Source organism: Empidonax traillii, unplaced genomic scaffold (assembly GCF_003031625.1).
Source record: "Empidonax traillii isolate 1590-97213 ecotype Southwest subspecies unplaced genomic scaffold, ASM303162v1 scaffold1276:size275569, whole genome shotgun sequence".
In the NCBI taxonomy this organism is placed as follows: Eukaryota; Metazoa; Chordata; class Aves; order Passeriformes; family Tyrannidae; genus Empidonax; species Empidonax traillii.
The window spans coordinates 66,777-88,944 of NW_020956469.1; the positions used below are offsets into that span (position 1 = coordinate 66,777).

Consider the following 22,168-nt stretch of genomic DNA (forward strand, 5'->3'; position numbering starts at 1 on the left):
CTGCAGGTTTGCCTCCTCTAAAATTTATTCCTCTTGGGCAGTATCTGAAAATCTTTTTTCTTGGAAAACACGAGTCCTTACAGCTTTATTCAGGCTCTGCAGGAATTCAGCTGAGCCCAAAGTGGACACTTGAGCTGGCAGGAGTTTTAATGCAAGAAGTGACAGCACTTCTGTCTGGGTTGTTACCTTTGGGCTGGGGGTTTTGTGACCATAAAAAGCGATGAGTTGTAACTTATAAATTATAAGTTATGTAGATTAATGTGTATAAAATTGATTTGTATGAATTAACTACTCAGCATGAAGTTCTCTTGAACTCCTGAAGTCCGAGGGGCTCTGCGGACATTTGAGAGCAGACTCTGCTTGAGTCTAAAGACCTTCTTTAGACTTCCATGTTCTCTGTTTTTTTCCATACCTAAAGCTCCAGTGGTTGTTGGATAACTATGAGACAGCAGAAGGTGTCAGCCTTCCCAGGAGCTCCCTCTACAACCATTACCTGAGGCACTGCCAGGAGCACAAACTGGACCCGGTGAACGCCGCTTCCTTCGGGAAACTCATCCGCTCTGTGTTCATGGGGCTGAGGACCCGGCGCCTGGGAACCAGGTTGGTAGGAATCTACACTGAAATAAGAAAAAAAGCCTTCCTGCAGCTTCTCTCGGGTGTTCTAAGAACCTACTGAGCATCATTTAGCAGGCACAGGTCATTTTGAGATCTACAGACACAACCGGCCGTGATGGTGTGGGATAATAAACTTTATTTGAGCTGAGGCTTCTTCTCATCCCTTTGGGATCCCATTTTCTGAGGGAACAGCTGGAGCTGTGCCAGGGTGGGTTGGGATGGATCTCAGGGAAAGGTTCTTCCCCCAGAGGGTGGTGGGCACTGCCCAGGCTCCCCAGGGCAGTGGGCACAGCCCCAAGGCTGCCAGAGCTCCAGGAGCGTTTGGACAACGCTCTGAGGGACAGGGGGGGATTGTTGGGATGTCTGTGCAGGGCCAGGAGTTGGCTGATGATCCTTGTGGGTCCCTTCCAGCTCAGCATATTCTGGGATTCTATACTGTCTGAAAAAGAGGAGGTAACTCATCCTCTCGCAGTTGTTGCTGCCACCCCAATTCTGGTTCAGTAAAACCATTTCTCCCTCTGAGTCCAGTAAAGATCCTCCATAACAGATTCTTTGATGCAGACAAGCTGTTGAAGTTGTAAATGGTTTATTTCTGAAATCCCTAAAGCATCAGACTGAATCTTGTGAGAGGATTTTTTTCTTTTGAAACATCAAAGATCCGTGGGATGTTACAACAAAAGTGTAGCGTGAGAAAATGCACTCCTGTAATTACAGATGTGTCCTTCAAGAGAGCATCCAGAGCTTCTGCACAGCTGTCTGTGCATTTTATCCCAGCTTAGAATATAAAAAAGTAGGTAATATACTAGAGAAAAAGTGCTTTCTCTGATTGTGTAAGATTTTATAATAAAAATTCAAGCTTAGGTATTTGGGCTTCTGAACGAGAACAAAACCAAGTGTGTCCAGGGCATTGCACAGCTGGAATGTAGAGGCAACAGTTGCAGGAAGAGCAGGTTGGATTTCTGTAGATTGAGTCAAGTGCAAGAGCTATGAAATAATTTCCTTAGATGAGAGAAATTCCTTAATTCCATCAAAGATTAAAGAAAAAACAAGCAAGCAAAAAACCCACTTAAAATTGCAAATGTGCAGGTTGGGAAGGAGACAGTGAACCTAAATGGGTGTGGAAAGGGCTGTCCACCATTATTTTCTAATTTATTATAATTTTAGATCATAAAGGCAGCTTTTATTTAATTTGCAGGCACTTAAAATCAATCAAGACAGGGCTGAACATGTAGCTTCTGTAAAACTCTTTTTTGCAGTGACTGAACAATTGAAGTGGCCCTTGGAAAGGGAAAATTCCCCCAGCAAAAAGAAGCTGGGACAAATAGTCCTCTCTTAAATTTCTCTAATTTCACTGGGATTGGAAAATTCCAGTTTGGTGGAAAAAACTTCAACTGACATGTCTCTCTAAGGCGATGGAATCACGTTCTCCTCAGGAGCATCCCAGCAGCAAAGGAGAAAGAATTCCAGCCCCCTGTGCTTGCAGAAAGCTTCCAGTTTTTCCCAAACCCTTCAAAAATGAGCAGCTCCGAGAACAAAACCACATCAAAGCCTGTTGCTGTGAAAGTTGTGGCAACACAAAAGGCATTTTTCTTATCGTAGTTTTCTGTCCAGCCAGGCTGGGTTTAGATAAAGACCGAGGTTTGTTTTTATGGGAAGAAACAAATCCTTAAACCCTAATCAAATAGCAAAGCGTCCCCTGTGGGCTCTCTGTCATTCTGTTTAGTAACACTTTGTGTTGTAACACTTGCCTGCTCTTCCCCAGTTACCATGGAACAAACCTGGCTGGTTTTTAACGTGGATCGTCCCTGAGCTTGGCCACGCGTGGGCTTCAACTTCCTAAGGGGCCATGGCATTTATTAAATCCATGACTTCAGCCGCTCAAATCGCTGCCTGAAGTCGGGAATGCTGTCAGAACAACCTAAATTGCAGGGCCACTGAGAGTGTCAGTGTTGATGCTTGCAGGGGGAACTCCAAATATCACTATTACGGGATCCGCCTGAAGCCGGAGTCTCCGCTGAACCGCCTGCAGGAGGACACCCAGTACATGGCCATGAGGCAGCAGCCCATCCACCAGAAGCAAAGGTAGGTGCTCCCAGGGCCTTCCCGAAGAGCTCAGAAGTCCAAATCCCTTTGCCAAACCCCAGCGCTGCCTGGAGCAGTGGGAGGGTCCAAAATTCCAGTGGATGGGCCCATTCCTGGAAATATTCCAGGCGAGGTTGGACGGGGCTTTGAGCAACCTGGTCTGGTTGAAGATGTCCCTGCTCACTAGATGGCCTTTAAAAGGACTACGTGGAGTTGAAAGGCCTGTCCCAACCCAAACTATTCTGTAAATCCATGGGATGGCTTTTATCTCCCTAAGCTGTTTGCCAGCACCATAAGTGGCACATTTCCCAGGATCCCTGTAGCCAGACTGCTCCAGGATCTCAGCTATGGAGTTACTGTGCCAGATCAGTGAAAGGACTTGGGGGTTGTGCTGGTTTTGGGTGCATTTTGCTTTTTGTTTGGGTTTTGGGGGGCAGGTTTTTGTGCAAAAGTGCAAGTTAAATAGTGCCATGGTTAGTCTTGTGTCTGAGCAATTCTAAAGGTAAAATACAACATGCAAAGGAATTTGGAATTGCCTTCTGGAAGCGTGGACACCTCTGGTTGTTGCTGGAGTGAAGAAGGAGCAGAATTTAATTTCTTCAGCTCCCAAACAGAAAGTAAATGCAAAAGAAAAAATACAGAAAGCCAGCTCCCAAGACAGATCCTGCTCTGGAACCCACTCCATTCTGCTTCTCTTTTTTTGATTTTTGGTGTCACCTTAGGCAAACCTCTTAACCCCTTCAAATCTGCCTGTCAAAAGCAGCTGATCCTTTTCCCCCTGCCCTTGAGTCACTGATAGAAACGCTCAGCCCTCCACACCCGCTGTCCTTGAGGGTCACCTGAGGAACACACAGATCTGCACAGCTGTGTTGTAAATGGCATGTAAATACTTGTGTGGGTCTTGAACCACGCTCTGCATTTAGGTACAGAGCAGCCCAGAAGATGGATGGGATGGCAGAGAGTGGGTCCAACAGCAACCCCCACACCACGCCGGAGCAGTCGGTGGCTGCTCAGAGTCAGCACCATCAGCAGTTCATAGGTGAGGAGACTCCTTTAATGATTAAGTATTCACATCTAGGATTTTTTTTCCTTGTTCAGGAAAGCCCAACTGTATCCTAATAAATCTACAGTATTATATATTTCATATATAGTATATATTCTAATAAGCTTTTGTAATGTCACTCTTGCAAAGTTTGTTTGCTGACTCCTGTCCCCCCAGAAAGGTGTTTTTTTTCCTTCAGCCAGCAGGTCTTTGTGTGTTTTTCATCCTTCTGGTTTTATCCAAATTGCATGGAAGAGTGGAGGTTCTGCCAAGCCTTGCCAGAGGGGGAAAAGCAATTCTCTCCCTTGCAGAGGCTGCACATCCAGCTGGAGATGATCCATGCAGACCTTCTCCTTGTGGGACAGGCTCTCTGGCTCTGCTGGTCCTGGATCTACGTGTCTCCATCACCTCCAGCTGAGACAGCAAATCCCAGCCAGCTCTGTGAGCTGCTGACACCTCTGCTGCCCAATTATATTCCCCATTGTACTCTCAGAATACCAGAGAGAGGGTTTTCAGGCTTCAGAGGAAAATCCAACTCAAGTGTGGCAGATGAGGACAATGTTTTCTTGTTTCTTTTATTGCACACAGAAAGAAAACATTTTCCTTTCCACACCCAATAAATGGGCTGCAGTTGTTTGGGGTTTTTTTCCCCAGTATAACACCATAAATCAGGGGGAAAAAAAATCGATTATCAGTCTCATTTTTCCTGTTTCATCCCAATTGGATCATGAAAAAGCACCGGTGACAGCAACACCTTGTACTCACCCGTATTCCAAGCGTTCCTAACCCTCAGCATCTTTCCTAATGTTTTTTTCCCCCCTAGATGTGACCCATGTCTTTCCTGAGTTCCCAGCCCCTGATCTAGGGAATGTCCTCTTACAAGAAGGTTTCACCTTGAACGACGTGAAAACTCTGCAGATTCTTTACAGGCGACACTGCGAGGTGATTATTTGGGGTATTATTTGGTGATTATCTGATTTATTCATCAGTGTGGGACATAATTCACGTGCTCACTCATATCCCGCTCTTAGGAAAAGCTGGAATTTATAGGGAATGCTTGATTTGTGAGGAATCACAACTCAGATCTTGTGCTTTATGTTTTTTTTTTCACCGTGTGACCTGTTTTATGTTCCGTCGATTATCAAAACAATGCCATTTCCGTTATTTCCCTTGTAAATTATTTACTGTAAGAGGCAGCACATGAAGCGTGTGCTGACAGGGGGCTGGCAGAGCTGCTAACGAGCCGTGTTCTTTGTTGTCAGGCGACTTTGGATGTGGTGATGAACCTCCAGTTTCACTACATCGAGAAACTCTGGCAATCCTTCTGGAGTCCGAAGGCACCACCTAGTGATGGTCCCGCTGCTCTGCCTTCCAGGTACTCCCCAGCCTTCCACTCGTTCTCAGTGCTCTGTATCTTGGTGTTTTTTTTTTTTCTTTTAAAGATGAATGAGGTGTTTTTCAGCTTCCTTAGCCTTTTTGAATGCTTTGGAGAACAGGGTGGGATTGTTGGGGTGTCCCGTGCAGGAGTTGGACTCGTTGATCCTGATGGTCCCCTCCAACTCAGCATGTTCTGGGATTCTATAAAAACGTTTAATATAATGGAAACACAGAGTTCAGACCTCTGAGGAAAGTGTCTGCTCTGATTATAGAATTATGGAATCACTAAGGTTGGAAAAGCCCTCTAAAATCATCGAGTCCAGCCATCAGCCCAGCACTGACTCATGTCCCCAGGTGCCACATCCACGTGCCTTTTGAACATTCCTAGGAATGGTGGTGACTCCACCACTGCCTTGGGCAGCCTATTCCAAAGCCTGACCACCCTTTCAGTGAAGAAATTCTCCCAATATCCAATCTAAACTCTCCCCTGGGACAACTTGAGGCCATTTCTATCAGTCACAAGTCTGTACTCTCCACTTGTACTGTGAATATAAGGACTTCCCATAGGGGTGTTTTCTATTCAGGAGAAAAATGGTAAAACTTTGAGTAATAAGCAAAAAACCCACAAAAATCTGTAGAATATGTTCTCATCCAACCACCAAGTATTCTTCCTTCTGAAAATATTCAGCATTTGAAGGTGGTAAACACCTTGAAAACGTTTGTAGTGTCTCTCATTATCAGGTAATCTGCTCCTGCCACTGGCTGCAAACTTTCTGTCCCCAGTGCTACAGCTCAGCAGGTTTAGAGCAGAGGGGAAGGGTGGGAAGGTTTTGGAAACATCTGGGACTGTAAGAAGGACCATCTGAGCCTTTTCTTGCTGAAATGGCTGTGCTAAGCACAGTCCCCACGTCCACAGGGACAGGGGTACGTGGAAGGCTCTGAGGCAGAAGAGGGAAGAGGTGAAGGCAGGAGATGTGGATTTGAGAGAAAACTCGCCCAGAGCTGTGGCCCCATGGATGGGGAGGTGCTTGCAGAGACAAGGCCTGTACAAACAATCAGACATTTCCTTTTGAAAGATACCTGAAGGCCTTTTTTGTGCTGAAAATCGGGGTTGGTAATAAAGAAGAGTGAATGCACTGAGTGCAAAGCTGCTGCTCACACTGTGTCCTTCCTCCTCCTGCAGTGAAGAAGAACCCGAAGGGACCCTCCCAAAAGACAAGCTGATCACTCTGTGCAAATATGAGCCCATCCTGAAGTGGATGAGGAGCTGTGACCACATCCTGTACCAGGCCCTGGTGGAGATCCTGATCCCTGACGTGCTCCGGCCGGTGCCCAGTGAGTGCCCACAGCCCCATCCCCGGGCATGGCTGGTCCTGGGGAGCTGGTTCTGACAGACATGGAATCATGGAATGTTTGGATTGGAAGGGACCTCAAAGCTCATCTCATTCCACCCCTGCCATGGGCAGGAACACCTTCCACTAGCCCAGGTTGCTCCAAACCCCGTCCAACCTGTCCATCCTTGGACACTTCCAGGGGTGGGAGATGACTCACTTCCCACAAAGATTTCCCTTGTAAAAACTGATGCAGAGGTGGTTTTTTTTGGCTGAAATGTTATGGCAACAGCAATATTCCTCCTGCAGCTTTGCTCTGTGATGGTTTATTTTGTGACCCTTGGGAATTCCCATGCCTTTTAAATCTGGTGCATTGCACATCACATCTCCTGCTTTTGGCCAGGAGTCAGGCAAAAAAAGCACGTTACACACACATGGAAGCACAGCTGATCCTTGGAGATCACATCTTTTGTTTACATTGGACCATCCTGTCCCCTATGGCACATCCTGGAAATTAAGGGGTCAGCTTTTATTTGGGAAGCTAGTGATGGGATAATGAGGGTTTGCTCTCTGATTTGGCTCCCCAGGAAAGGGGAATTGTGTCAGTCTCCCCAAAACCTCAGCTTAGTCCTTAACTGGGCCTAGTGCTGGACAGGTGTGTCCCCCTCAGGGGTGGTGTCAGTCACATGCTGGCACACGTGGGTGTCTTTGAAAAGCAGATTTCACCGTTTGGAAAGTGCTCAGAAGGACCAGGAATAAGAAAAGGATAAGATAAAATAACAATAATAGAAATCGTAGAAATGTTGAGGTTGAAAAAGACCTCCAAGATCAGTAAGTCAGATCATCAAAGAACAAGAATAAGAATAAAAATAAGAATAGGAATAAGAATGTTTGAGTAATAACGTTGAAGAACAAGAACAATTTGAGTGTATATCAGGACCCAGCTCATTTCCTTGATGCAAAGTCGAGGTCTCAGCTAACCAAGACCACAGGCTGTGTTTTCCCCAGCAGTCCTGAGCTAGAAAGTGCTCCCCAGAAATGACACAGAACAGCCTCTCTGACTCTGCAGCTTTCTTTGCAGGCACCCTGACCCAGGCAATCCGGAACTTTGCCAAGAGTTTGGAAGGGTGGCTGATGAACGCCATGAGTGAATTCCCCCCGCAGGTCGTGCAGACCAAGGTGAGCAGGGGGGGTGAGATTGGGCTCAGTGTGTTGTCTGCATGTTGCAGTTTCCCGCAGGAATAGGAAATCCCCACTGCAGTTGGACCACTTTGAGTCAGTTCTCAAGATTAGCACAGTGTAGTGGTTAATTCTGAACCAAAATCAGCAACCAGTGGGAGGGCAGGTCGGGCAATTCCCTTGTACCAGCAGCTGATGCTGCTCTGTCCATGGAGCTGTTCCTGCATCCTGAAATGGCAGATAAAGCTTTGTGTGATTTTTTATGATTTTTCATAACATCACAGAATATCCTGAGTTGGAAGGGACCCCCAAGGATCATCCAGTCCAACTCCTGCCCTCCCCAGGACACCCCAACAATCCCCCCCATCCCTCAAAGTGTTGTCCAAACACTCCTGGAGCTCTGGCAGCCTTGGGGCCGTGCCCACTGCCCTGGGGATGCCTGTTATCCCTGCCCTGGAATGAGTCTGTCCTGGAAAGCACAGGAAGGAATGGCATTGCCAAGTTCCAGGAGGAACCAGTAGGTTCACTAGGGAACACAAGGTTCCTACTCCCCTTCTCCTAAAGCCAGGGATTCTTGCAGCCTGTTCCCACCTTGCTGGTCTCTGCTGGAGGCAGAGCGTGAAAACCTGATAGTTTAAAGAAAATGAACAATAGAATCAGAGAATCATTTCGGTTTGGGTCCTTCCACCTGATTCACCTGCTCTGTGATGAGCTTGTGTTTTACCTGGTGGGGCATCCTGTTGCCCAGGCAACCAGGGAGACATCATGGGAGAGTCGTTTATTCCCTAGAAACAAACCCAAACTAAGCAGCACCTCAAGAGACCCAGCTGGTTCCCAAACCAACAGCATCCTCAGCGTGTTTCCATCCAACCATCTGTGCCAAAGGGTTTACTGAGTTTCTTCTGAGTGCCTGGCACAAGGATTAGGATGGAAACAACCTTTAGGATCACCGAGTCCAAACCTTAACCCAGTACTGCCAAACCCCACCGTGTCCCCGAGTGGCACATCCAGACGTTTCTCTCAGGGTGGTGACCCCAGGGCAGCTCAGAGTCAACGCGTGCCCGGAGCAGGGGGGTGGTTTTCTTTCCCCCCAGCCCCACGTGCTGTGTTGCAGGTGGGGGTGGTGAGTGCCTTCGCCCAGACCCTGCGCAGATACACGTCCCTCAACCACCTGGCCCAGGCGGCCCGGGCCGTGCTCCAGAACACCTCCCAGATCAACCAGATGCTCAGCGACCTCAACCGCGTCGACTTCGCCAATGTGCAGGTAAAGCTCTGCCCCTGGGGTCGTGTCCTCTGGGGCTGGGGCTCCGCAGCCAGCTTGTAATCACCCCCCTGATTTCAACCACCAGTGCTAAAAAACAACTCAGTGAACAAGTTGATGGGTTTTTGGTGCTGCTTTTCCACCTTTGCTTTCCCATCTCGCTTCTCCCTTGGTGGAGCATTTTGTAAATAAGAGTTGTAGAATCGTATTTATTGGTTTGTAACCTTATTTGTAAATAAGAGTTGTGGAATCGTTAAGGCTGGAAAAGATCTCCAAGTCCGACCTTCAGCAGAATCCCTCCACATCTTCAACTCCTTTTTTGAACACTTGCAGAGATGGTGATTCCACCACTTCCCTGGGCAGCCTGTTCCCAGGCTTAACCACTCCTTCAGTGAAGAAAGCAGAAGTGCCACCAACAGTAATATAGTTTAATAATAACTTTATACAGTGGATGGATCACAGACAATATACAGAGCTGGTTTGGAGACCTTGCCTACTAGGAATGAAGCCGAATTCCTGGGCTGGGATACAACACCCTGCAGGTTTGGCATGAGTGACTATCAACCCTTCTTCCCGAGCAGGAACAAGCCTCGTGGGTGTGCCAGTGTGAGGAGGGCATGGTGCAGAAGCTGGAGCAGGATTTCAAGCTCACTCTGCAGCAGCAAAGCTCTCTGGACCAGTGGGCCAGTTGGCTGGATAACGTTGTCACTCAGGTCCTGAAGCACCATGAGGGCAGTCCCAGCTTCCCCAAGGCAGCCAGGCAGTTCCTGTTGAAATGGTCCTTCTACAGGTACATCTCCTTTCTCATTTTGGAGGTATTTCTGCATGTGAGGAGCTCCTTGAGAAGCCAAGGCCGAGTTCTTTAACCATAAAACTGTGGTTAACTGTGGCTCTGGTACAGAAGGGAGTGTCGTGTCTCCTGTGTCCTTTCAGGACAGGGATAGCATCATTAAGGTTGGAAAAGGCTTCCAAGATCAAATCCTTCCATGCCCAGACAGGACAGGATGCACCATCAAACTTATTTCTTAGAGTGGTTTGATCCTCTTGGGTTGGAGGCAGAAGGGGATGAGTTGGAAAAGGCTTCCAAGGTCATCAAACCAAACCCTGCCATACCCAAATCGGACAGGAAGCTCCATCAACTTATTTGTTGGAGTGGTTTGACACCCTTGGGTTAGAGGCAGAAACAATCCCCCAGTACCTCCAGGGTCCAGAGCTCAGGGTGCAGAACCAGCCACGACACAGGTTGTGAAACACGCCCCAACTGTTGTTTCCCGGCGGTTTTCCAGCTCCATGGTGATCCGGGACCTGACCCTGCGCAGCGCCGCCAGCTTTGGGTCCTTCCACCTGATCCGCCTGCTCTACGACGAGTACATGTTCTACCTGGTGGAGCACCGTGTGGCCCAGGCCACCGGGGAGACCCCCATCGCCGTCATGGGAGAGGTGAGAGAGCCCTTCGCCCCCCGGGAATGAACCCAGACCAAGCAGCACCCAAAGAGTCACGGAATCAGACGGGTTGGGAAAGGTCTCTGAGCTCACCGAGTCCAACCCATGGCCCAACATGGCCTTGTCACACAGACCATGGCTCTCAGTGCCACATCCTGTCTGTCCTTGAACACCTCCAGGGGTGGTGACTCCGCCACTTCTCTGGGCAAGCCCATTCCAGTGCCCAGTCACCCTTTCTGTGAACAACTTCTTCCTGATCTCCAACCTAAACCTCCCCTGCTGCAGCTTAAGCCTGTCCTGTTGCCCTGTTGCTGGGAGATGAGCCCCAGCTCCCCCTCCTGTCAGGGGGTTGTAGGGAGTGCTGAGGTCCCCCCTGAGCCTCCTTTTCTCCAGGCTGAGCCCCTCCAGCTCCCTCAGCCTCTCCTCCCAGCACTTGTGCTCCAGACCCTTCCCCAGCCTTGTTGCCCTTCCCTGCACCTGCTCCAGCCCCTCCATGTCCTTCCTGAGCTGAGGCACCAGGAACTGGACACAGCACTCGAGAGGGGGCCTCACCAGAGACACACTTGTGTCCTCAACATGATTCATAACCAAAGGATTTGCTGAGTTTTGTGTTCTGGCTCAAGGATGGAGCTCCTGGAGCGTCTTCCATGAGCTGGTGGGTTTTGGAGCAGCTGGGCCTTGGAGGCCTGGAGGAGGGAAGAAAAGGATCTCCCTACTTCTCTCCATAACCTGTGGAGAGAACCCTGGCTTTGGGATTCCTGCCATCAAACACTAAGTGAAGCAAAAAGGTCCAAAAGTTCCTTTCAGTAACTGAACTTCTTCAGGGCTCTGCAAGCTCCAGTGTCACATGCACAGTCACACTCTGTTTTTGAGGTGAAGAAGAAAAAATGATGGGTTGTTTGTGCTGTTTGTGAGGGTTTGGGGTTTTTTTTTTTGTTCACCAGTCAGGCAGCAACTGGTGCCTGGCTTGCAGGCAGGTCCTGTCCTGCCCAGCTGGGGCCACATTCAGTTTTTCCCCTCTGAAATGCAGAGTTAAAAGCCCCAGATGAACCTGCGACAGCAATATAGAAACTACAGTGAGATTAAAACTGAGCTCATCTGCTCAGAACTGAGCTCTTTTGCTGCTCGAAGCTCGTGCTGTTCTCTTCCTTCCAGGGAGCTCCTGTGGGGAGCCAGGCAAACCAAAGCCTTTCCCTTCCCCTCCCACGCTGCTGCTCCAACTGCAGCGCTCTGAGTTCCCACCGTTCCCTGCAAAACCTCGGCCTTTCTCGGTATTAAAGGAACATGAAAGGCAGAGAGTGGCTTCCTGCAAAACCCAGCTGTGGGAGGCTTTCCTCCCTCGCTTTTTTTCCCTTCATTAAACCCTTGCAATATTCCTGTTCTCCAGGAGGAGGCTGATTCTTCCCAGCACAGGAGGAGGAATTGTGTGCTCCCATTTCCACCGAGCTTTCTCTGGAGCTCCCCTCAGCTCCTGCTGCTTTTCCTCCTGCCTTTCCGTGGCTTTTCAGCATTTTTGTGGCAATTTGGTGTTTCAGACCTTGTCACATCTCCAGAGCCAGAGGTGCACTCAGCTCTCTGGTTCCACTTGGCACCACTCACACACCAAACACTCTCTGACATGACTGCAAAGGCTTTGCAGAGAGGTGCCGTGAAGGGCGAGCAGGGGAGGGAAATTGCCCAAAAGATGCAAAAGGCTGGAGAAAAAGCACATCCTTTGCACTGTGACATCACTTGGGAGATGGAAAAATTTCTCCCTCTGGTCCAGAGCTTGACACTCCCCTGGATTGTGGGGGGAGGGCTGGTTTAAAGGGTAACAAAAGGCTTTTCCCCCAAAAAACGTGTGGTTGGGTTTGCTTTCTGCTCTCCACCACCAGCACTGCTCATGCTCATGGTCTCTCCTGGGCACTTAAGCTGCTTGTTGGAACTGTTTGGTGACTGAGGCCACTGAGCAGGTCTGGCACTTCGGGTCTGCAAAGCCCGACTGACCTTGTAACTCCCTTTTCTTTCAGTTTGGTGACCTCACGTCCCTGTCCCCAACGCTGCTGGACAAAGGTACACGGGGGAATCCCTCTGGGTAAGGGTGGGAGGGGGATCCTCGTGCCGGCTCTTCCAGCCTGCTCTGCTGGGAGAAAGCTCCCCCTCCTTCCCTCTGGTCTCCTGTCTGATGCTGAGCCATGTCCTTGCAGATGACATCAGTGAGCTGGGCGCTGAGGTGGACACGGAGCGGGCCGTGGGGGAGCCGCTGGTGAAGCGGGAGCGCAGCGACCCCGGCCACTCCCTGCAGGAGATCTGAGCCAGCCACACGGCTCCTCTCCAGCTGGACAGAGACATCCAGAGCCAGGTTGGATGGTGCCAAGCCTGAGCCTCCCCAGATCTGCGTTCTTAGTGCCTCTTAGTTTCTCTTTCTTGTTTACTTGTGTTCGAGGATGGGCTCTGGGCTGAGCCGGGGCAGGCGCTGGGATGGGGCTGGTTTGGCCACCCTCTTCCCTCCAGTGTGGCTGCTGTCTGGAGGGAGAAGCTCCAGAGTCTGCTCCCAAGGGATGGAAGCCTCCATGGTCAGCAGCAGGTTGGATGTGCCTGGCTGGGAGAGCCTGTCCTCCCTCCCCAGCCGGAGCGAGGAGGACAAACGAGGCTTTCTCCTTCAGGGAAGGTGGTTTGGGTTCCTTCCCCACTTCTCAGACTTCACTGTGATACGAACTTGAACCAATCAGTGCCCAAGAAGAAGGAAAAATACCTGACTCTTCTCCTGCAGCCTTTCCAGACAAGCTGTCCTGGCTCTGGCTTTGCCAAATCACTTGCACCAGGGAGCACAGGACAGTTGGTCACTCTTGTACCCACTCCAGGCTGCACATTCCTCGGATCCTGGTGGACACAGGAGTGCTCTGGGACTACAGGACGAGCATTCCCACCTGCTCCCACATCTCCCCAGCTTGGCATTTCACCACTGATCCCTGAATGCTCCCGGGACACCATCAGGCCAACTCAAGATACCAAAGGACTCCAAGGAAGGGCAGCCGGTTGCAGAGTGTGTTCATTGCCTGGGGTCAATCCCAGGGCAATCCCATGGCACCCCCATCCTCCAGGGTGCCCAGGCAGAGGGGCACTGGCCCCACGTCCTGGGGGGTGTGAAATTCCCACTCCCATGTCCAGCTGGAGGAGGTGCAGCCGTGTCTGGAGCAGGGCGAGGGGGTGTGACCGCAGTGCCTTAGGGTGGGCCATGTTCCTGCTTCCCCCCACTCCAGGAGAGCCAGCACAGCTCAGACTGATCCAACAGCTCATCCCGTGTCATGAGGGGCTGTCATGGACCCAGGGGGGCTCAGCACTCTGGTGGCATTTCCCCTCTCTGAACCCCTTTGCCTTTTCCTGGTGGCTCCCGTGGGGCTGAGCCAGGGGAGCTCAGTGGGGTCTCTCCTCCCTTTCCGTGTCCTGTGGGGTCTGTGCTGAGGTGGATTACACTGGGATGATGTGGGTTACACTGGGATGATGTGGATTACACTGGGATGATGTGGGTTACACTGGGATGATGTGGATCACACTGGGATGATGCGGATTACACTGGGATGATGTGGACTACACTGGGGTGTTGTGGGCTACAGGGCAGAGGAGGGGGGCAGGGGGGAATTGTCATCAAGCCAATCTGCAAAAACAAAGCCCCAGGGCAACTCTTTCTGTGAATAAAGGCCGTGTCATAAATAGCTTTTATTATTATGGTTTCTAATGATGCAGCATTTGGTGTGAGCTTCTCCAGGGGTCTCGTGTACACTTGCATAGCAGAGTTTATTCTACCCAAATCTCTTTCTTGCCTCATTCCCAGTGGTACTAAGGTAGGTGTGACACTTTAAAACACATTACAAATGGCAAGTGAAACCAAAGTGTGTGTAGTGGCACATTTTTCCACTGACTGTCCTGTGCTGTTGCTGTCTGTAAATGTCTCCTATGGGAGTGAAGTGAGAGAAGGAGAGAAGTGAGAAAGGCAGATTTAAATGTAAATAACAACCAGAACTCTCCTGGGTTCAGAGTCCAGTGTTTTGGATCCTGCTGATGAGATAAGAGGGTTCAAAAAATAAAAAACAAAAAACAGCTGAGCAACCAAGTCTTAACTCCCCTGCTCCCACTGAGGGCCATAGAAAGTTCATCAGGAACACTGGCTCTTTCACCAAGGGACCCCAACCTGCAAACAGGATGCTCTGGATGCACCGTGTGAGGAGTCTGGGGAACCACCTAAACCCCCTGCACAGAACTCACAGCTAAACCTGAATAGCAATAAATGTGTATCCAATGCTCAGGCCTGTACAAGGAGTGTTGTGGTCCCATTTCTTCTGTGTTCCCTGAGAGGAGATGTCAGGAGATGCTGCAGCACTGCGGGGGGGGGGGATGCAGGAGCTGAGCAGTGCAGGGTATTTCCAGCAGTTTTGGGCAGGGATCCCCATGGAGCAGCAGCTGCTGTGTAGGGATAACCCCCCATTACACTCCCAGAGGGGGAGGAGAGGCTGAAGGATCAGGCTGAGCGTGGGGCCATAGGAAGCACGTTTTAATTATGCTTCCAGACTAATTGAGAGGATGGGGACAGCGAGACAGGGATGTGGCAAGTGCTGGATCATCCCCGCTCGGATCCCTCGGGAAGGGGAAGGTTTAGCCTCAGCCTCTCACCCCATTCCTGGGGCTCTCCTGCTCCCTCGCTGGGGCAGGAGGTGTTTCTGCAGGGAGAAGGAGCTTTGCCTGTCACTCTGGCAGCACTGAGAGCCCAAATCGATTTTCTGGGCTGAACGTTCCTCCCTCCACCTGCCCGTGGCCGTTCCTGATCCTGCACAAGGCAGAGAAACTGAGGCACGGCCCGAGAGGCCTCGTGGCATCAACTCACTGTCCACCTGGGAAACCAGAGGGGGCAGATTCCGCTGCCCCTGTTCCTGCTGCCCCTGGCCTGGCTCTGCAGCCGAGGCAGGAGGAGCCTAGCTGGTCCCAGGGCTCAGCTGGGGCAGTTTAACCACAAACAGGTTTCACCTGGAGCAGGTGGGTCTGGGGGCAGGTCCACAACCGCCCCCATAGCTCCTCCAGGGTGGTTATGCTTATAAACCCACAGCCTCCCCACCCCAGGGTCACACACTCTCTCTCTTTCCTTTTTTTTTTTTTTTTTTTTTTTTTTAATTTTTTTTTTTAATTTAATTTTTTTTTTGCCTTTGTCTTTTGGGAGCCTTAGTTTGGAGCTGGGGAGAGTTGGGGTTTGCTGCCCCTGGGTCTCTGGAATGTACTGCTGAGACTTCCTACCCTTCCCGGCGCTGCCAAGCAGGTAAGGAGACAACACCCAGCTACCTCCACTCCCCCTTCCCTGGGCTGGGCTTGGGGGCCGCGGCCCCCAGCAGGGCTCAGGATGTGTCCCATCCCTGTCCTTCTCCTGTGCAACGTCCCAGACCGAGGACAATGTCATCGCGCAGCTCAGGGATGGCCTCAGGGCTCCATTCCCGGCCCAGATGCAGCACCCCAGGGCCGGCACAAGGAAATTCCTTCCTGGCGCGGCACCTCCTCCCCCCGCGGAGCCGCTCGCTCGCCCTGCTCGGCCGGGAGGACGAATTGGAGAGTTTCGACGGGTACGTGGTGCTGGGATGTGCAGGGGGGGGCTGAGCCCCGGTCTTTCCCCTGTGTTTGTCCCCAAGGGAATGTGTCCCTTGGCTGGAATGGGTTCGAGTTCACGGTCTGGATGCTCGCAGGGCACGGGCTGGAGGTGTTCCTGCAGCCCAGGCAGAGCGGGTGGCTCTGGGTGTCCCCAGCGCTTCTGCTGAGCCCTTGGGGGACGCTTTGCAAGTCTCCACCTCACCCCTGTGTCCCCACAGCTCTGCCAGGAGGGGCTGTGACCTGAGAGGTGCTCTGGGCTCTGACCTGCTGGACGGCAGCTGCTCCCTCCCCGACCCGCAGCTGGTCCGCAGGATCGTGTCCCAGGTGGAATTCTACCTGTCCGACGAGAACCTGGCCAGGGACGCTTTCCTCCTGAAACACGTCCAGAAGAACAAGATGGGCTTTGTCAGCATCAAACTACTGACGTCCTTCAAGAAGGTGGGGAGCCCGGGGAGGAGTGGGAAGGGTGGAGGATGTCCAAGTGTGCTCTGCTGACTCCAGTGGGGTGCACAGGCAGGTCTGGATTCCCCTCAGGCTGTTGCCAGCAAAGCCCTGGTGATGCAGAGCTGGGCTCTGCTCTCTGCCTTCAATGCCCTGCAGGGAGGGGGGCTGGGGGAACAGTGAACAGTCCCCAAACCACCCCTGGGGCTGGATTCACCCATGACCACACCCCACCCCCCCTCCCGGGCTGCTTTGAGATCATCCCTTAAGCGAAAAACCCAGGCAAGTGCTGGTGGTGTGACATTTGGGGAAGCTGAGGTTTGCTGCCACAGCCCAGGGGACACTGGGGACTTCCTGCAGGCCCCAGGGCCGCTCACGTGGAAGGGAGACATTGCCTTGCCATAGCTCTGTGTTGATAAGGTTGCAGCCTGCCTGGATGGTGGGTTCCCTGCCTGGGGAGATCCCAGGGATGCAGCAGTCCCCTCTCTTCCCCAGGTGAAGTACCTGACCCGGGACTGGCAGCTCACGCTCTACGCCCTGAAATTCTCGGAGCTGCTGGAGGTGAACAAGGAGGGCACCAAAGTGAGGCGCAGGGTGCCCATCCCTGAGGCCCTGCTGAGCATCCCCCCCAGCAAACTGCTGCTGGCCTGGGAGCTGCAGCCCCGGGGGCAGGACCCGCTGCTGCCACCCCCGCTCCAGGAGAACTTCCTGGAGACCATCCTGAGGATGTTCAGCCCCTTCGGAGCCATCGCCTCCATCCGCGTCCTGCGGCCGGGCCGGAAGCTGCCCTCGGACGTGAGGAGATACCTGGCCAAGTTCCCCGAGCTGCTGAGCAGGTGCTGTGCCCTGGTGGAGTACGAGAGCCTGGACAGCGCCCGCAGGGCCTTCGAGAGCCTCGGGCACCGCGACGGCGACAGCGGCATCAAGGTGGTCCAGCTGTGCGGGAAGGGGAACAGGAAGAAACCCGGGGAAGAGAGGGAGGTGGTGGAAAAGCGGGTGGATCAGCCAGGCTGGAAGGTGCAGGGAGCTGCCCTGAGCCTCCCCCGCAGCCACGAGGACTCCCTGCTCTGCAGCTCTCCCGGGTCGGACGATGCCTCGGGGCCGCTGTCCCTCCTGAACAAGGATGCCGTGGCACCTGCCTGGCCCGGCAGCGACTTCAAGCCTGGGAATTTCGGCACCCTCACCAGATCACTCCTCACCAGCAGCAAGGTCTTCCCTCCGCTTGGGCTGGGCTTGGGAATCAGCAGCTGCTACAGCCCCCAGGGCGGCACCGAGAGCCCCTGCGGTGGCTGGGGGGGCAGCACGGGTGTCTGGGGACCCTGGAGCAGAAGCCCCTCTCCTGACACTGAACCTCCTCCGGGCAACTCCCTGGCCCCAAAGTGGGTGTCTGAGCCCCTCAGCCTGTGGGACTTCACCAAGCCCCACAGGCTGGGCCCTTCACCTGCCCCTCAGCTCTGATGACGCCAAAGGCTTCGGCAGCAGCTTCGGGAGCGGAGAGCTCATCCTCCGGCGCTGAGGCTCCTTCGCATTTGAGGTTGAGGCTTGTTTATTTTCTTTCTTTTCCCTCCTTCTCTCGAGCAGAAGATTTCTCCGTGGCCCCAAGAGCTGTGGGCGCTGGCGGTGCAGCTGCTCCAGGGGACGGAAGTTTTGGGACGACGCTCGAGGCGAGAGGCTGAGCAGCAGCAGGAGCTGTGCTGTGCTCGTGCCAGTGTGGGACTGTTCTTGCCTGGGGCCCAGAGCTGAGATGGGGTCCAGGTTTTGGATGGGAAATGGGCAAATAAAGAGAGATGAAGTTTCCAGGCACTCTCTGGCTGGTAGTGAGATTTATTTATTTTTTTTTTTCTTATACCTTTTTCCCTCCTTCCTGGTCTTGCTGCTGCCTGAGGTGCAGGCAAGGGCAGGAGGGTCCCTGCTTGTCTCCCTTGTCCTTCTCAGGCTGGTGGGAGTGCTGCAGGTGGGGTCTTGGTGTGCCCAGGGCAGGGGGCACAGCTTGGCTGAACTGAGAGGGGCTGGACTGGTGGTTGCTGGTCCCCTCTGTTCCTGTTCCTGCTCCCCCACCCCAGAGCATCCTCTGACTGCAGGGCTCAGCTTGGACCCCACCTCAGGACTAGAAGATTTTGGGGAACCCCCAGGGCTGAAGGACTCAGGGGGCCCAAGGACCATGTCTTGGGAGCTGCTGTGGCAGCAGGACCACGGTTCCTTCTGGCTGTCGGCTGCCGAGGGCTCCTCCCAAGGGCATCTCCCAGAATAGGGCTCACTGTGTCCTCCCTGCCCTAAACAGCTCCTCTGGGAGAAGGGCAGAGTTCAAGGGGGTTGGAGTGTCCCTGATCCCCTACAGGTGCCTCTTGGGGGCTGTCCCACACCTGGAGTGCTCTGATGGCCATCCTGGCTGTTCAGGAGAGGTGGGTAGGGCTGCAGAGGGGAAGGTGTCACCCTAGATGGGAGTGAGAGGACTGGAACAGTGCCTGTAGCTGGGGGTGATGTGGTTGGGAGCCTCTGGGGGAGGATGAGTGGGATGGAAAGCAAAGCACAGGTTGCAGTAGGTGCTGGTGCCCATCACCCAGCACTGAGGAGTTTTCCAGAGGCAGTGAGGAGAACTCTCTGGATCAGGAGTCCTTGTCTTTACAGTGGATTTCAGCTTCCCAGCCTCCAGCTGGGAATGGCCTCCTGCTGTGGCCAGCAGGTCTGGGAAATTCCTCAAGTTTGTGGGAGAGAACTTCTTGCCTCGAGTACTCAGGGAGCCACCAGGCACTGTCCTACACTGGTTGGTTGGGAAGGGAGGACTGGGGGGAGCTGGGGTGGTCTTGGCCCACAGAGCTGCTGAAATGGTTAATGCTTTCAGTGTAAGGAGAAAGAAGGACATCAGAGCTGCTTCCCAGGGCTTGGAGAGAGCAAATGTTCTGTTCCTTAGGGAGGGGCTTAGCAGATTTCCACAGAAATCTTCAAGAGGCTCCTTTGAGATCGCCAGGAGCAGGTGATTCCCTGGCAGAGCCCAGCACATCCTGTCACATGCCCTGGGTGCAGGAAGAGGCCAGTCCCATTGCCCTGAAGCCCAGCTCCCTCCCTCTTGCACCATGGTGGGGCAGGACCACCAGCTGCCTGCCCCCCCCCAACACACCATTCCAGATCCTTGGGGGTTTTTTTAAAAAAAAAAATCCTTTTTATTGGCCTCTCCCTTGGTGCTCCCTCATCTTCCCTCAGCGCCTGCAGCCCGACGGGGTCTTCAGGGCCTTTGAGCCCCCACAGGCTTCGGGTTTCTCCCCCTGCCAGACAGTGGTCAGTAGAGCCCCAGCAGGGACAGGGACATGTCCCCAAGCCCCACTGTTCCCCCAGATCCCTGTCCCACCTGGTAGAGGTGGCAAACCAGCCCCAGCAGGGAGGCCTCTGCCTGTGCCTGCAGCTCGTCCGTGTGCTTCTGTGGGGGGAGATGGGGCTGCTCAGGGGGTGTCCCCAAAGTGCCCCAGCCCTGCCTGGCACCCTGGGCCCCTCTGCCATACCCCGTTGATGACGATCCAGGGCACAAACTGGTGCGGGGGGTCGAGCGCCTCGGTCAGTTGGGCGTTCTGGTGCATCAGGGCCATCCCCGTGTCCCCCTGCACGCAGGCGGCGATGCGGCCCCTGTCCAGCTCCGGGGCGTAGATCTGCAGGCACTGCCAGGAGAGGGGACAGGGATGTCCCTGTGGGGCAGGAGGGACAGGGACATCCCCACAGCAGGGCACGAGGGACAGGGGAGGGGACGTACAGCCTCCAGGTTCTTGGTGACGGAGCTGCCTGACTCCAGGCAGAAGATGACGGGGAAGTAGGTGCTGAAGTTCTTGGCCTCGTGCATCAGGCAGGTCTATGGGAACAGGGTGGGTGGTAGGGGGCCCGCTGGCTCCCCCTGTGCCAGCGCCACGGGAACAGGGACCGTCACCTCCATCATGTTGCCCAAACACTCCTCGGGGCCGTGCTGGCACTCGAAGTCCCACTTCCCGCTGACGTTCCTCTCCTGCGGGACCAACCGGTCTGAGCGGGGCCGGCGGCACCGGGGCGAGGGGCCGCGGCACCAGCTGGGCCAGATCCTACCTGGGCGTTGCCGTAGGGCACCAGGGTGATGTTCAGCATCTCCGAGGGCAGCAGCAGCCAGGTGGGGAAGAGTTCCAGCACCAGGAACTGGCGGCAAGCCGGGCACAGGCTCTCGTAGTAGAGGCTCAGCTCCACCGGGGCGGCCGCGGGGCGAGGCGGGTCGGGGCAGCGGCTCTCAACCTGCGTGCGGGGACGTGTCGGGGTGCACAGGGGGCACACGGCTGCGGATCCCCCCTCCCCAAATACTTGCAGGGAGGGGCAAAGCTCCCGGGGTGGGTGTGGGGCAGAAGGGGGATGAGGGTGTGCAGGGCTGGAGGGAAGTGAGAGTGGCCAAGGGGCCTCGAGCAGCCGCAGGATCCTGTGCGTGGCCGTCACCCAGCGCTGGGGCTTTCCACAAGAACTTCCCCAAACTGCTTCAGAGGAAAACAAATTTAGGCCAGGGCACGCCTGGGTGGGGGTACAGCCCTTGCACCCACCGCCGGGTGGCGGCTGCAGCCCCGCGGGGCTCACAGGACACTGCCAGAGCCACTGTCACACGGTTGTCACCGCCTGGGGCTGCTCGCGGCAGAAATAACCTGAAAAGCCTAAGTTTTACGCTTAAAAAGTAGAAGTGCCAGCGGAGGCCACGGAGAGTCCAGGGTCCCGGTCCGGCTGGAGCACAGCAATTCCCCAGGGATGCCGGTGTGGCCCGGGGTCTCTGAGCATCCCCGCGCTGTGCCCGCCGGTGCCACAACGGCGCTCGGAGCCGCCACTGGCTCCAGGTACCGCGGCCGGGCGATGCCCCAACCCCGTCCCCCGCGTCCCCAGCCCCGCCGCCGGGCAGGCAGGACGTGTCCCCACGTGTGGGGTGACCCTGCCCTGCGTGGGGCAGCCCTGGCACCCGCGGCTCTGACCTGGCAGGCGACGGCGGTCTCCGGCGAGCTGCACCAGAGGTGGGCGGGGAGGTCACAGCCGGGGGCCACCCCGAGCCCGGGGGCCACCAGGGCCACCAGAGCCACCAGCGCCAGGGCGGGCAGCGGCACCGCGGGGGCCATGGGGGACGCCGGGGGTGACGCGGAAGCGAGCCCGTCCCGGCAAGGACTTTTAAAGCTCGGCTGCGCCCGCCTCCGTGCGCCCTCCCTGCCCTTCCTGCCTCTGCGGTGACGCTGCCGCCTCACGTGGGGCTCCGGCCACCCTGTCCCCGCTGTCCCCCCCGCGACCGAGCTGGAGCTGCGGGGTCACAGCCCCCGCCAGCAGCTGCTGCTTCCCCGCGGGCTGCGACGCGTCTGGGACCGAAACCCGACCTGGAGCAGCCCACGCCTGGTGGTTCCCGAGCGGGGAAGGGGCTGGATCCCTGCCGAGCCCCAGCGGACCCCCCCAGGGGGGTGCTGGAGCTGGAGCACCCCCAGGGTGGCAGCTCCGGGTACAGGAAGGGGGTGCTGCCCGAGCCCCAAACTCCGGGGCTGAGTGCGGAGGGACCTCGCACTTCCCCCGCTGTTTGGAGCCGCCTTTCCCGGCCGTTTCTCGCCCCTTGGCGAGCCCAGGGCTGGTCCCCACGTGCTCCGGCCCAGCAAAACCAGGGAGGAGAGTCCTGGCAGCATCCGGAGGATGGGTCACATCCTGCACCCAGCCCAGCCCAGGAACTGCGGCCCTCCCGCCTCCGCTCCCCCACGTAACACCCTCCCCCAGCAATCCAGCAGCCAGGTCATTAACTCTGTTTATTTCTTTCCTCCTTTTTTTTTT

The 22,168-nt window shown here is 54.5% G+C and overlaps 3 protein-coding genes across 3 annotated transcripts in view; 2 read left to right on the forward strand and 1 right to left on the reverse strand.

Moving 5' to 3' along the window:
• The window catches only part of RFX2 (regulatory factor X2), a 25,293-nt gene extending 11,480 nt beyond the window's left edge, over positions 1-13,813 (forward strand). Inside the window, exons 3-14 of the mRNA XM_027906317.1 lie at positions 419-600; positions 2,578-2,697; positions 3,621-3,736; positions 4,563-4,681; positions 5,002-5,114; positions 6,300-6,451; positions 7,529-7,626; positions 8,741-8,890; positions 9,469-9,677; positions 10,174-10,327; positions 12,340-12,382; positions 12,517-13,813. Of these exons, the coding sequence (XP_027762118.1) occupies positions 419-600; positions 2,578-2,697; positions 3,621-3,736; positions 4,563-4,681; positions 5,002-5,114; positions 6,300-6,451; positions 7,529-7,626; positions 8,741-8,890; positions 9,469-9,677; positions 10,174-10,327; positions 12,340-12,382; positions 12,517-12,623 (1,563 nt within the window). The 3' untranslated portion in view covers positions 12,624-13,813. The remainder of the gene's footprint in view (positions 1-418; positions 601-2,577; positions 2,698-3,620; positions 3,737-4,562; positions 4,682-5,001; positions 5,115-6,299; positions 6,452-7,528; positions 7,627-8,740; positions 8,891-9,468; positions 9,678-10,173; positions 10,328-12,339; positions 12,383-12,516) is intronic.
• Positions 13,814-15,533: 1,720 nt separating this feature from the next.
• On the forward strand, positions 15,534-17,839 carry LOC114069507 (la-related protein 6A-like). The gene is made up of 4 exons (XM_027906338.1): positions 15,534-15,617; positions 15,739-15,915; positions 16,159-16,378; positions 16,877-17,839. Exons 2-4 carry the CDS (start codon positions 15,749-15,751, stop codon positions 17,837-17,839), a joined length of 1,350 nt encoding a protein of 449 aa, XP_027762139.1. The 5' UTR covers positions 15,534-15,617; positions 15,739-15,748.
• Positions 17,840-19,527: 1,688 nt separating this feature from the next.
• IFI30 (IFI30, lysosomal thiol reductase) lies at positions 19,528-21,499 on the reverse strand. Its single transcript, XM_027906318.1, has 7 exons — positions 21,340-21,499; positions 20,447-20,626; positions 20,295-20,369; positions 20,124-20,219; positions 19,879-20,031; positions 19,728-19,796; positions 19,528-19,644 (listed from the first exon to the last, which is right to left on the reverse strand). The coding sequence occupies exons 1-7, from the start codon at positions 21,478-21,480 to the stop codon at positions 19,579-19,581; spliced, it is 780 nt and encodes a 259-aa protein (XP_027762119.1). The 5' UTR covers positions 21,481-21,499; the 3' UTR covers positions 19,528-19,578.
• Positions 21,500-22,168: the final 669 nt, after the last annotated feature.